Source organism: Erythrolamprus reginae, chromosome 3, assembly GCF_031021105.1.
Source record: "Erythrolamprus reginae isolate rEryReg1 chromosome 3, rEryReg1.hap1, whole genome shotgun sequence".
Lineage (NCBI taxonomy): Eukaryota > Metazoa > Chordata > Lepidosauria > Squamata > Dipsadidae > Erythrolamprus > Erythrolamprus reginae.
The window spans coordinates 12,777,583-12,791,703 of record NC_091952.1 but is presented as its reverse complement, the minus strand read 5'-3'; the positions used below and the strand labels follow the sequence as shown (position 1 = coordinate 12,791,703).

General features: G+C 47.2%; 1 protein-coding gene across 3 annotated transcripts in view; it reads right to left on the bottom strand.

Annotated features, from left to right (window-relative positions):
• TAF4 (TATA-box binding protein associated factor 4) overlaps window positions 1-13,272 on the bottom strand; it is a 118,049-nt gene extending 104,777 nt beyond the window's left edge. For 2 of the 3 annotated variants that reach the window (XM_070744512.1, XM_070744514.1), the window contains exons 1-2: window positions 12,782-13,252; window positions 9,392-10,438 (exon numbers count right to left, since the gene is read on the bottom strand). In XM_070744512.1, the coding sequence (XP_070600613.1) occupies window positions 9,392-10,438; window positions 12,782-13,169 (1,435 nt within the window). In that variant the 5' untranslated portion in view covers window positions 13,170-13,252. Of the gene's footprint in view, window positions 1-9,391; window positions 10,439-12,781 lie in introns of all 3 variants that reach the window. The other variant, XM_070744513.1, reaches the window with a different exon arrangement.
• Window positions 13,273-14,121: the final 849 nt, after the last annotated feature.

The window sequence follows — 14,121 nt, the reverse complement described above, 5'->3', positions numbered from 1 at the left end:
ATATGTCCTTTTTTAATTTAATACGTACTTTCAAGGGCATTTTGTTTGCATTTTAGATTTATCTTTCATCTTAGATGAATTACTTCAAGATGGGGAACAAATAAATTCAATAAATAAATAAGTTAAAATCAAGACAGTTATGTAATATATTAAAATGCAATAAAATTCCATCAAAGAATTAAAGCGTATGATTCCACCCAGAATCAGTTTGAAATTGGGCTACTGTAAATTGAATTAAATAAATTTCTTATGCTAAAAATAAATAAATAACAACATACTTTATTGTGAATGGGGCATTATTCTGGAAACCTACCATACTTACTTTCCGGGAGGAGGAGAGTTCCATATACATGGCAAAAAATATTGTCTTCCTCCACTTAAATGAACTCAAGTAATGTGCAAAACATCTGCCACAGATTGTTAAAAATCTAACTAGATAGCAGCCTAGTCCACCCAGTAGTTTGTTTAGCTGTGGTTCAACAAGCCGCAATTTACCGCAGGCGCAGAAAGGGATTGAAATGTAAACCATGGTGATTAAACCACCAAGACTGTATGCGCACAACATATTCAAAGTTAGACCGAACAAGCCAGTGCAGTGAGTGAACACAGTCTAGATAACCAAGCCATAAACTGTTTAGGGTCTTATAAACCAATAATAACATAGGAAAATTGCACGGAGGTAAAAGCTTGGCTATAGACCCATCATACATATGGTCAGGAGCCCTACTGAGCAACTTAACTGCAGCATTCTGCACTAATTACAGATAGTTAGCTAGCAGTAATTTGGGAAGGAGGGAGGTACGAAGCTCCAATCACAGCCACACATTTTTCTTAAATCCCTATAAATGTCCAGCGTTGAGTCAATCTTGAATCTTATTTTGAAACATAGAAACATAGAAGATTGACGGCAGAAAAAGACCTCATAGTATAGTCTGCCCTTATACTATTTCTTGTATTTTATCTTAGGATGGATATATGTTTATCCCAGGAATGTTTAAAATTCAGTTACTGTGGATTTATCTACCATGTCTGCTGGAAGTTTGTTCCAAGCATCTACTACTCTTTCAGTAAAATAATATTTTCTCACCTTGCTTCTGATCTTTCCCCCAGCTAACCTCAGATCGTGCCCGCTTGTTTTTGTGTTCATTTTCCTATTAAAAACACTTCCCTCCTGAATCTTATTTAACCCTTTAACATATTTAAATGTTTCGATCATGTCCCTCCTTTCCCTTCTGTCCTCCAGACTATACAGATTGAGTTCATGAAGTCTTTCCTGATACGTTTTATGCTTAAGACCTTCCACCATTTTTGTAGCCCATCTTTGGACCCGTTCAATTTTGTCAATATCTTTTTGTAGGTGAGGTCTCCAGAACTGAACACAGTATTCCAAATGTGGTCTCACCAGCGTTCTATACAGAAAACTAGCCATTTTCAGTAACATCCTTCCCAATCTCTTCGTTTTTAAGTTCTTGCACTGTTTGGTGTAAGGGAATGAAAGCTTTTCCTGCAAAGAGGGAGGATGCAGTTTGTCTTGGTAAGATTAGTCGTATAGCCCATCTTTTAAACTACAGGTAGTCCTCAACTTACAACACTTCATTTAGTGACTGTTCAAAGTTACAACAGCACTGGAAAAAAAGTGACTTGGGACCATTTTTCCACACTTGCAACATCTCTGTGGTCACATGATAAAAGTTCAGAGAATTGGCAACTGACTCCTACTATTTATGATGTGTCCCAGGGTTACGTGATTTTCTTTTGTGACCTTCTGACAAGCAAAGTCAATGGGGAAGCCAGATTTGCATGTCAGAAGGTGTCACTAATTTAATAACTGCAGGCATTCACTTAACAAGTGTGGCAAGAAAAGTTGTAAAATGGGGGGGAAACTCGCTTAACAGCTGTCTCGCTTAGCAACAGAATTGTTGGGCTCCATTGAGGTCATAGAAACATAGAAGATTGAGAGCAGAAAAAGACCTCATGATCCATCTAGTCTGCCCTTACACTATTTCCTGTGTTTTATCTTAGGATGGATATATGTTTATCCCAGGCATGTTTAAATTCAGTTACTGTGGATTTACCAACCAAGTCTGCTGGAAGTTTGCTCTAAGCATCTACTACTCTTTCAGTAAAACAATATTTTCTGATCTTTCCCCCAACTAACCTCAGATTGTGCCCCCTTGTTCTTGTATTCACTTTCCCATTAAAAACTCTTCCCTCCTGAACCTTATTTAACCCTTTAACATATTTAAATGTTTCGATCATGTCCCCCCTTTTCCTTCTGTCCTCCAGACTATACAGATTGAGTTCATGAAGTCTTTCCTGATACGTTTTATGCTTAAGACCTTCCACCATTCTTGTAGCCCTTCTTTAGACCCGTTCAATTTTATCAATATCTTTTCGTAGGTGAGGCCTCCAGAACTGAACACAGTATTCCAAATGTGGTCTTACCGGCACTCTATACAGCGGGATCACAATCTCCCTCTTCCTGCTTGTTATACCTCTAGCTATGCAGGCAAGCATTCTACTTGCTTTCCCTACTGCCTGACTGCACTGTTCACCAATTTTGAGACTGTCAGAAATCACTAACCCTAAATCCTCCTCTTCTGAAGTTTTTGCTAACACTGAACTTCCAATACAATACTCATACATCAAGGACTACCTTTACGCAAAAGGCCTGAAAGGCATTCTGGAATCTGCCTCATGCTCCTCTCCTCATCCAGATTTGCTAATTCCATAGTGGAGGCACTTCACATTGTAAAACTCAATAGCAATTAATGTCTTCACTATAATATGCATATTAGCTCAGCGAGGAGGCCTACAAGAAACATTTTTGTTAAGAATTTAGGCTTGCTAAACTGCTACACTGAAGGTTCGGTGTAATTTAGAGCAGCCTCTTGTTGCTGAAACATCTATTAATTTTTTTTCCCAATTTTTCTTCAATTATACCATTTCTTTTCAGGTGACAAAACACGAAAGTATATTCCTCTGTATTGTACCCCAAATAACCCTCAATTTGACATCTTTACAATTCCTAGTTCTTTCAACTAGATCCACTTAAGACAGAATCAGGTGCTCTATGTAATATTGCACTCTCCAAACTAGGGAGGAGGGGGCTCTTGGTTTGGAGTTGAGGGTTATCCTGGTCTAGCGAGCTATTAAAAAACTGGTACATTAATATTGTCTGGTTTTTATCCCCGATATTGAAAGTTTCTGCTACTTTTACACTTTTTGCATTATTCTTTTACAAACTTAGAAACATAGAAACATAGAAGTCTGACGGCAGAAAAAGACCTCCTGGTCCATCTAGTCTGCCCTTATACTATTTTCTGTATTTTATCTTAGGATGGATATATGTTTATCCCAGGCATGTTTAAATTCAGTTACTGTGGATTTACCAACCACGTCTGCTGGAAGTTTGTTCCAAGGATCTACTACTCTTTCAGTAAAATAATATTTTCTCATGTTGTTTTTGATCTTTCCCCCAACTAACTTCAGATTGTGTCCCCTTGTTCTTGTGTTCACTTTCCTATTAAAAACACTTCCCTCCTGGACCTTATTTAACCCTTTAATATATTTAAATGTTTCGATCATGTCCCCCCTTTTCCTTCTGTCCTCCAGACTATACAGATTGAGTTCATGAAGCCTTTCCTGATACGTTTTATGCTTAAGACCTTCCACCATTCTTGTAGCCCGTCTTTGGACCCGTTCAATTTTGTCAATATCTTTTTGTAGGTGAGGTCTCCAGAACTGAACACAGTATTCCAAATGTGGTCTCACCAGCATTCTATATAGCGGGATCATAATCTCCCTCTTCCTGCTTGTTATACCTCTAGCTATGCAGCCAAGCATCCTACTTGCTTTCCCTACCGCCTGACTGCACTGTTAAACCTCATGTTTAAAAGACGTAGTTGGTAAATCCACAGTAACTGAATTTAAACATGCCTGGGATAAACACATATCCATCCTAAGATAAAATACAGGAAATAGTGTAAGGGCAGACTAGATGGACCATGAGGTCTTTTTCTGCCGTCAATCTTCTATGTTTCTATGTGTCACACAGGGCATTTTTCACAAAGTGCTGATTAAATATATTTAAGCAATGAAGCTGATGGCCTACATGTGCAAAAGGAGTGCACAAAAATATTTCTGGTATAAAGTTATGCCTTTCGCATGCAGTACACCAGGGGTCGACAAAGTTGTTCAGAATCTAGGAGCCAGCCAAAAAATTTAGGAGCCAGAAAAATATACTGTACAAAATATTAAAATATTATTTTAAAAAAAATATATTAAAAAATAATTTTTTTTTTATTCTGTTCCCTGAATGGAGACCGCCGGCCGCTCAATCGGGCCGGCAGGGAACAGAATGGAGCCTTCCGCGGCGGGGCTGGTAAGGGGGGGAGCCGAGGGGGGAGCCGAGCCCAGCCCCGTGGCATTCGCTTTCCTCCCGCCGGCAGCCGACTGATCGTGGGCTCCTTCGCAACCTCGGAGAGCTTCCTGGTTTTCGTGAGCTTTCATGCCCCGGAAGCTCTCCGAGGTTGCGAAGGAGCCCACAATCAGTCTCGGCTGCGGGTGGGAGGAAGGCGAATCCCCCGTGGGCTCCGTTACATTTTCCGCTGCCAGCCAGGCCATGCTGGCGGCAGCGGAACAATCGCTGGGTGGAAGGCGTGCTCGGCTCTGCCGCTCCAGCCGCTTTCGGCCGAGCCTCCGCGGCCAAGCAGCCAGGGAAGTCGAGCCAGGCGTGGCGGCGGCAGCGCTGCTTCTCCGGTCGCCCGGTCCTCTCCTGCCTCCTGCGCCGATGTTCCCCGCTGCGACGGAAGGCAGTCGCTTGGCTAGGGAGGCTCGGCCGAAAGCGGCTGGAGCGGCAGAGCCGAGCACGCCTTCCACCCAGGGAGTCCTGCCCTTTCATCCCCGCCGACCACAGGGGCGAGGGGTGGGGATGAAGGGGCAGGACTTCCCGGGCGGAAGGCGTGCTCGGCTCTGCCGCTCCAGCCGCTTTCGGCCGAGCCTCCCTAGCCAAGCGACTGCCTTCCGTCGCAGCGGGGAACATCGGCGCAGGAGGCAGGAGAGGACCGGGCGACCGGAGAAGCAGCGCTGCCGCCGCCACGCCTGGCTCGACTTCCCTGGCTGCTCGGCCGAAAGGGGCTGGAGCGGCAGAGCCGAGCATGCCTTCCGCCCGGGAAGTCCTGCCCCTTCATCCCCACCCCTCGCCCCTGTGGCCGGCTCATCCAGGGGGGCGTGTGTGGACTGGCAAGCGGCAAGACCAAGGGAAGGTTCCTTCAGCCGCCCAACACCTGATCCGCTCCGCAGCGCGGCAGCAGCGAGGAGCCGAAGATGGGGTTTCCCCTTTGCCTTTACCCCATCTTCGGCTCCTCGCTGCTTCCGCGCTGCGGAGCAGATCAGCTGTTGGGCGGCTGAAGGAATCTTCCCTTGGTCTTCCCCGCCGCCCACACGCAAACTCCACCATCTGCGCATGTGCGGCCATGAAAAAAATGGCGCACATGCGCAGATGGTGGTTTTACTTCCGTTAGCGCGGGAGGTCTTGGAACGTAACCCCCGCGCTAACCGAGAGATCACTTAGGCGCCAGACAACATTTTCTAGGCGCCACTGGCGACCAGGCGCCTGGGTTTGTCGAACACTGCAGTACACGATATGCAAAACCCAATTCTCTGCATGTTTACTAAAGTGAGTGAGTACAACAGAGCTTCGGGTAAAGCAGGATTCCCCAAACGTGAGCAACTTTTAAGACTTCAACTCAAGTTGAAGTTCACAAGTCTTAAAGTTGCCAAGTCTGAAGACCTCTGTGGTAAAGTATGGACCTTAAATTTTTTCTTAAAGCTTTTTTGGTATTTTGCTATGATCACAAGTCCAACGGCCCCCAAACATGTGCATTTTTGCTCACTTGCCCCTCACCTCCAGCTGTGCAGTCCAGCTCCTAACAGGGGCTGCGGACTCCTGCTCTGGACAGTAAACCCACCCACTGGGATGTGTTTAAAGCAAATGTTTGAAAGGTAGGAACTTTGTAAAAGGGAAAAAAATAAAAAGTCCTTCATTTTACAAAAAAAGGTTACCAGTGGTCCTCTGCTTCTTCAAGAAGAGCAAACTCACTGGAGCATCATTTTTGTGTTTCAATAGGCAACATGCTGTGCAGGAAGATTTTAACAATGGAAATGTCCAAAGCTTTCTGAATGTGTAAAAAGCTAGATAGGTAATTTGCTACAATCTGCAAGGTAAAGATTATCAGAGGCTGCATACAAAATGCTGCTGCTTTAGAACACTATAGCAAAAGCAATGTAAAATCATTATTTCTTATATGATATGCCTATCATTATAGGTTATGACCTATAAAGCCCTTCATGGCACCGGACCACATTATCTCAGGGACCGCCTTCTGCTGCACGAATTCCAGCGACCAGTTAGGTCCCACAGAGTGGATCTTCTACGGGTCCCGTCAACTAAACAATGCTGCTTGGTGGGACCCAGGAGAAGAGCCTTCTCTGTGGCAGCCCCGGCCCTCTGGAACCAACTCCCCCCAGAGATTAGAATTACCCCCACCCTCCTTGCCTTTCGTAAGCTACTTAAAACCCACCTCTGCCGCCAGGCATGGGGGAATTGAGATTCCCTTTCCCCCTAGGCCTTTACAATTTTATGCATGGTATGTCTGTATGTATGTTTGGTTTTTTATATTAATGGGTTTTTAATCGTTTTTAGTATTGGATTATTATTGTACGCTGTTTTATGATTGCTGTTAGCCGCCCCGAGTCTTCGGAGAGGGGCGGCATATAAATCCAATTAATAATAATAATAATAATAATAATAATTATTATTATTATTATTATTATTATTATTATTATTATTATTTTGCAGGGTATATAGATCAAGCCAAATCTTATTTTTGCTATTTAAAGATCTTTCAAAGAAGCACATTAAAACATGTCTTACCCCACCCCACCCCACTCTACCTACTGATCACTTCACTTTGCAAATAAAAGATCTTACTTTCAACTACTCCACAGACACCCAAACCGAGTTAAAATTAGCTGGTTTGAGGATCTGGGAAAGCATTCAGATCTTTGCCATCATCTTTCTGGAATTCAAAAGATACTTCTCAAAATGTGAGAAAGTTGCCTATGTAACACTCAGTAAAAACATGTGCCTAGAAATTACCATTAATTTTAAAAAAACTCAAACTAGTTAGAAAATCTGAAGTTCAGATGTATTTCCTTTGTGATCACATGGAAGCAATGAAATTCATGCAATCCAATTAGGTTTAGACACAAAAACTCCCCACCTAATGTTTTCCCGGTCTTCAGATATGATTTTAGTGACTGCATGTGCTACAGCATTACACAAAATGAGGTGAGGTGAGGACAGAATGTAATTGGAATGTTACTGTAGACATGTCATATAGTCCCTGATAATTTTCAACTGACAGAAAGAGTAGCAAATTGTATTTGCTCTTTGTGGCTTCTATGGCAAGCGGCAAGCTAAAACCAGAGACGTATGAACACCTAGACATATCCTAGGACAGCTCATCTTGCATGAATATGTTAGCATAACATTTCATTTTATAGTAGATTTTCTACTTTGATCACCCATGGAAAAATCAATCATGCCATGCTTTAGTTTTTAAAAGATTTAAGTCAATGTGCACTTGAAACCCTAAATAGAAACATAGAAACATAGAAACATGGAAGACTGACGGCAGAAAAAGACCTCATGGTCCATCTAGTCTGCCCTTATACTATTTCCTGTATTTTATCTTACAATGGATATATGTTTATCCCAGGCATGTTTAAATTCAGTTACTGTGGATTTACCAACCACGTCTGCTGGAAGTTTGTTCCAAGGATCTACTACTCTTTCAGTAAAATAATATTTTCTCATGTTGCCTTTGATCTTTCCCCCAACTAACTTCAGATTGTGTCCCCTTGTTCTTGTGTTCACTTTCCTATTAAAAACACTTCCCTCCTGAACCTTATTTAACCCTTTAACATATTTAAATGTTTCGATCATGTCCCCCTTTTTCCTTCTGTCCTCCAGACTATACAGATTGAGTTCATTAAGTCTTTCCTGATACGTTTTATGCTTAAGAAATACAGTCATATGCTACTCAGAAGAAAAAAAACAATATCAATATAATTTACAGTTGTGGGACTCATTGGTACTGTTAGAACCTGAAAAACCTCAGCTTTCACTTCTTAACAAAGTTGCATTTCTAGTCCTCAAGCATGCTTACACATCCAAAGGGAAAATCAACAGACTGAAAGTACTGGTTTCTAGCTCAGCATCTAATCTCTATCTTCAAAAATAATCTAAGAACAAAGTCCAATCAAAATGCTGTGAAATCGATACAAGATCTCTCCTTCTTGTGCTACAGGCAGTCCTCGACTTACAATCGTTGATACAGTATCCGTTCAAAGTTATGACAGCACTGAAAAAAGTGACTTACAACAATTTTTCGCACTTATGGTCATTGCAGCATCTCTAATGTTCACCTAATTTACATTTAGATGCTTGACAACTGGTTCATATATATCAGTGATGTCAAACCGTTTTTCCCTCGGATGCCGAAAATGAATGCACACATACTATCATGCCTGTGTGAGTGCCCACGCCCATAATTCAATGTCTGGACTGGGTGAAAATTGCCTCCCCTGCCCCTTGCTCACCAGAGGCCCTCTGGAGCCCAAAGACAGCCCGTTTCCAAACTTCTGGTGGGTCTGTTGGGCCAATTTTCACCTTCTCTAATCTCCAGAGTTTCCCTAGAGCCTGGGGAGGGCAAAAACGTCCTCCCCATCCTCCCGGAGGCCCCCCGGAAGCCAGAAATGCCCTCCCAGGGCCTCCATGCCAGCCCAAAATCAGCTGGCCAGTGAGCACATGTGTGCTGGAGTTGAGATAGGGCAAAGGCTCATGTGCCAGCAGATATGGCTCCGTGTGCCACCTGTGGCACCCGTGCCATAGGTTCGCCATCACTGATATATACGAATATGAGGGTACAGGGTGTCCCGAGGTCACATGATCCTATTTTGCGACCCCTCCTGTGGGCAGCAAACTCAATGGGGAAGCCAGATTCACTTAACCACCCTGTTACTCATTTAACAACTACAGTGATTCACTTAACAAATGTAGCAAGAAAAGCCGCAAAATGGGACAAAACTCACTTAACAAATGTCTCACTTAGCAGCATAAATTCTGGGCTCAATTGCGGTCGTAAGTCAAGGGCTACCTGTACTTTCTATTTCACAACCGCTGCAGCACAAAATGCCTCTACGAAGGCGTCTCACCACAACCAGCTTATCCAACCGTGCTTCTAAGCAGAATGCCAAAGGCTTTGATTTCAGCAACACATCCCAATGCAGTTAAAAGAGGAATTTCTCTCCGGTATTTTCTTACCTGGCGGCAACTGAAAGTTCTGGATATTTGTTGGGTTCTGAGACGGTTGAGGCAGACGAGGTGCTAAAACAGTGGGAGTCAAAGTTGCTCGGATTCCACTGGTGGTGGCGGTTGCAGTCCTGGGCAGGCTCTGTGCCACCGTATTGGCAGCACCCTTAGCCAGGCCAGTGGGAGTACCCGGAGGCGCGGGAGGTACTCCGCCAGGATTAGGGGCTACGTTGGGTAGGCCAGCTTGCATAGTTTGCCCAATGATCATATTACCCCCTGTAGTACTAGGCTGGCCAGCTTGCACGATAGTTTTAGGAGACTCCGCTTTGATGATCTGGGTGGCGGGTGCAGCAGCCGGTACCCCAGATCCTGGCTGACTGTTCACAAGGGAGGCCTGGAGAGACACCCCTGAACCAACCGTGGCGGCAGCAACAGCCGCCGTCGGGAAACCTCCCACGTTGATGGTCGAACTGATCACAGTACTGCTCCCATTCTGGGTGGCGGCAGCCAATGAGGGCCCTGCCGCGTGAATGGGTGGCCTTACCAACGCTACCGTTGGCCCCCCGGTCCCTATATTGGGGGGCTGTTGCGACGAGACCACCGTAGGGGAAGGTGAAGAGGCAGAGGACACTCCAGGGCCAAGGAAAGAAGTCTGGATGACAGTATTTGAAGCAGATGGCAAGACAGCGTTAACGGTGTTGACTTTCCCAATATTTCCAGGTCCATTGTTCACGAGAGGGGCAACCGCAGGGACCACGGTAGGATTTGCCGTCACGGGAGTGGCCGAGAAAGAAGCGTGGGAATTCATCACCACATTACTTCCATTCAAAGTCTGCACTGCAGTGGCCCCGATTTTACCATTCCTGGTAGATAAAGCTGTTGCCATGGTACTGATCACCACTGATTTGCCCTGATTGAGGGTCCCTGGGGTAATAGCAGCTTCAGAGCCACCTTGGACAGTTGTAGTGGCGCTGCTGCTAGTTGTAGTGATCCCATCCAACGTAGAACCCTGGGACCTGGCATTATGATTGATAACACTCCCTTGCACTCCACCGGTTCCTGCAAATAAAACAAAGTTTAATTACAATGAAAATGGTGAGAAAGAAAACAAAAGATTCTAAGGCTTGATAAGTCCAGCAGGAACTACACTGCTCAAAAAAATAAAGGGAACACTTAAACGACGCAATCTAACTCCAAGTAAATCAAACTTCTGTGAAATCAAACTGTCCACTTAGGATGCAACACTGATTGACAATCAATTTCACATGCTGTTGTGCACATTCAACTTTGTACAGAACGAAGTATCCAATGGGAATATTTCATTCATTCAGATCTAAGATGTGTTATTTGAATGTTCCCTTATATTTTTGAGCAGTATATATCTGGGGGAAAAAAGTTGGAGGGTAGGGGGAAATCTTATGATAGCAGTTAAGACTCTGCTACTGTTCCTTTTACATCGATGGTCATCATAATCTTCCATAAACAACTAAGTAGTCCCACAAAGATACGCAAATTGCACAGACATGCTGCAAAAATAGAAGTTTTCAGTTTGTCTCTTTCCCCTTTTTGGATGTTTATAACTCCACATTAAATGATATTTTACTGCAAGTCTGCTCACGCAACTGTATCAGGTTGGTGAAAAATTGGGAGGGGGGAGGGGAGAACAGAAAAAAGTAAAAAGGAGGGGGGAGGGAATCCCATGGCCTCTCACCCCTCCGTTTCATCTCCTTATCTTCTTGAACAAAAATCCAAAGGCTATTATATTTCTTGACTAATAAAACAACACAGAAAAAAGTGGGGCTGAAGTAGTAGAGAAGTGACTTAAGTGAAAAGATTGCGAGGTAGTTTAAGGGATGTCATTCTCGCTCTTAAAATCATTAAATCCTGCTGTTTGATTGCGGTGCTTTCAAAGGAAAACAAATACAAGCAAAAAGGGAGGGAGATATATATATATATTTGCCTTGCTGTCCCCAGAAAGCAAATATCCCTACCCAAATCTGCCAGTGTCACTTAAATCAGCCCTGTCTCCGCGGGCTCTTCGTTTAGTGAACACAAACAGAAGGACTGTAGTCAGAAACACACGGGGTCACAAAAATCAGGACTAAGGGAAGGTTATTTCTCTGAAACCCCACCCCCTTTCATTAACCTGGTGCCATGACAAGCAACAGCGTCCTTGTAATATTCCAGCAACTGGAAAGCAAAGTTGAAAGGTGGGGATTCTATACGGAGGAATATAATTGGAATTGTGCTGGGATAAATGGACCAGCATTTTACCTTCCCTTTCTTAAAAAGGGCCCTCTTCACATGTACGGAAAGGCAGGAAGAGTTCACCGACTCCTTCAGAGTGCACAGACGTTTGTTTGTTTTTTTGCAAGGGGGAAAACATTTACAGATGGACTGTCATTCTTCCAGCCCCACAGGCAGTAGAGGTTGTGCTGTGACTCTCTCTGTATAGCCCCGGCCTGGGCATATTTATTTCAAGAAAAGCAAAAGGTTTGGGTGTGTGAGGGGATAATCTCCTACCGTGCCACCCCAGAGGAGGAGCAGTTGTTAAGCGGGTGCCGTATTTGCAAAAAGAGATCTATTTAAAAGGGGTTCCCGATCCTCAGGTTCCCCCATCACTTCCTCTTCCCGGGGGAAGCTGCTGCTGCTGCTGCTGTGATTAATAACATTTCTTCTCTTCCTCTCCCTCTTTCTCCCCCCCAATGCACTTCAAGCAGAGGGGGCAAAGAATTCCAGGCAGCCAGGGGAATATCGAAAGGGGAATCAGGAGGGCAGGGAGCACCATTCCTCCGATCCCCCGACTCCTCCGGCAACGTGGGAGGCAAGGTGGCACGGAAGTCCAAAGGTAAGGTCCTCTTCCTTCCTCGTCCTCAGAAGCCCCCCAAAACACTCCAGCCTCTCAGCAGACAAGAGAGAAAGATGACAGGACGAAGAGGGAGAAAAAACCAAACAAACCCCAAGGTGAGGAGGAGGAGGAGGAAGAGGAGGGAGAAAGGTAGCCCACCCTAGCAAAGGAAGCCAGACTCACACACACATAGGCACAACTCCCTGACCATAACACTGCCCCCCCAACATACACACACACACATCTGCTCCTTGCTCTAGGTGCAGCAGAGGCAGGAGGGTGCCAAAAATAGGGTGTCAGGGAGGGAGAGAAGGGGGGTTGGCATGTGAGGAAGGCCTCGCTCTTCACCGCCTCCCCTTCCCCAACTCCATGCCACCCACCCACCACCCTGGCACCCTCCAGTTGCTGCTCCCCAAGGGGGGGGGGCAGGGGAGAAAGGAAAGGAGCCCAAAGGTGGGGGAAAGAGACCCCCCCCCCATTCCAGAGGAAGGACAAGAGGAAGAAGAGGCAAACCCCCACCCCCAACTCCGCCCCGGCTTCCCTCGCCGGGTTACCTGGCTTGGTGATCTCCGGGCCACTGAGTCCCATCTTGGCGGCGACGGCGACGGTGGTGGTGGCGCTGCTGCTGGTGGTGCCGCCGCCGGTGGTGGTGGTGCGGCTGCCGGGGCTCTCTGTTTGGACATTAGCATTGCCTCCTACTCCTCCTCCTCCTCCTCCCGGGCTAGGGCTAGGGCTGTTGCTGCTGCTGCTGCCGCTGCTCACAACATGGTTCCCCAGCAGCCCCCCGGCGACCCTGAGGGGCTCCTGCGCCTTGTGGTGCGGGTGGTGGTGGCCCGAGGCCGCCAGCTGAGACTCCAGGGAGCCCACCAGGTCGCTCACCACCTTCTCATCCACCTCAGCGTTTAGGAAAACCTCATCCAGCAGATCCGACCCAGCCGCCATCTTTTTTCGGAGGGTTCCTGGCGAGCGGCTCCCTCCCGCCCGCCGGCCGGCCCCCCCCACCACCACACACTTCACTCCTCCCCCTGCCCTCCTCCTCCTCCGCCCTCCCTCCTGCTCGCTTCCACCCGCCCCCCTCCCCACCTCACTCACTCATTTTACACATACGCCGCGCTCTCCCCTCCCGCCTCGGCCTCCGCCACGGAGCATGCGCGGCAAAAAAAAACTCCGCGCGAGCGGGCTGGGAAAGCTGCGGGGGGGGGGGCGCTTCGAGGCGTCACCTCAGCGGCCCGAGAGGGATTCCGTCGGTTCCTGATTGGTGGGCGGCCGGCTATAAATACTGAGGCAAATGGCTGCGAGCGCTCAGACAGCGAACGGGCGGCGAGGGCCTGGCTGTGGCCTAGTAGGGAGAGGGGCCGGCTGCCGAAAGTCCGGCTGGCCGCGCGGGCTGGGTGCCGGCCGACGGGTCGATGAGGGGAAGTGGAGGCGGTGCTACGGGTCGCGGCCGCCAACGCCTCGGGGCTGGCCGCGGCCGTCGCTGTCGTCCTTTGTCTGGAGAAGCCCAAAATGGCTGCATGCTCCGCGGCGGCGGCTGGGTCGCCTTTCTCCAGCACGCCTGGGGACTCCCTGGCCGGCACGAGTGTGAAGGGCGCCCCGCACCTGTAACCAGCTTGTGAAAACAACCCGCCTTCTGGACGGGGAAGCTGGCGCAGAGCACGGGGGCCTGGTGCACGGACAGGCCGGCCGCGTCCCGCCGTCTCGATCCTAGCGGGCGTTCCCCGCCGCCCGCCCGTGTCCACCCGGGCCTCGCCGGAAAAAAGACCCGCGACCTCTCCTAGCTGACCGGCCTTGGGACGCGGGCCGGGAAGGAGGCCAAGGCTCTTGCCGCGCCCTTGAGGACGCCCCCGCGTTGGCTTGGCTGAGCGTGGATTTCCTCCTCGCCTCCACACTTGTG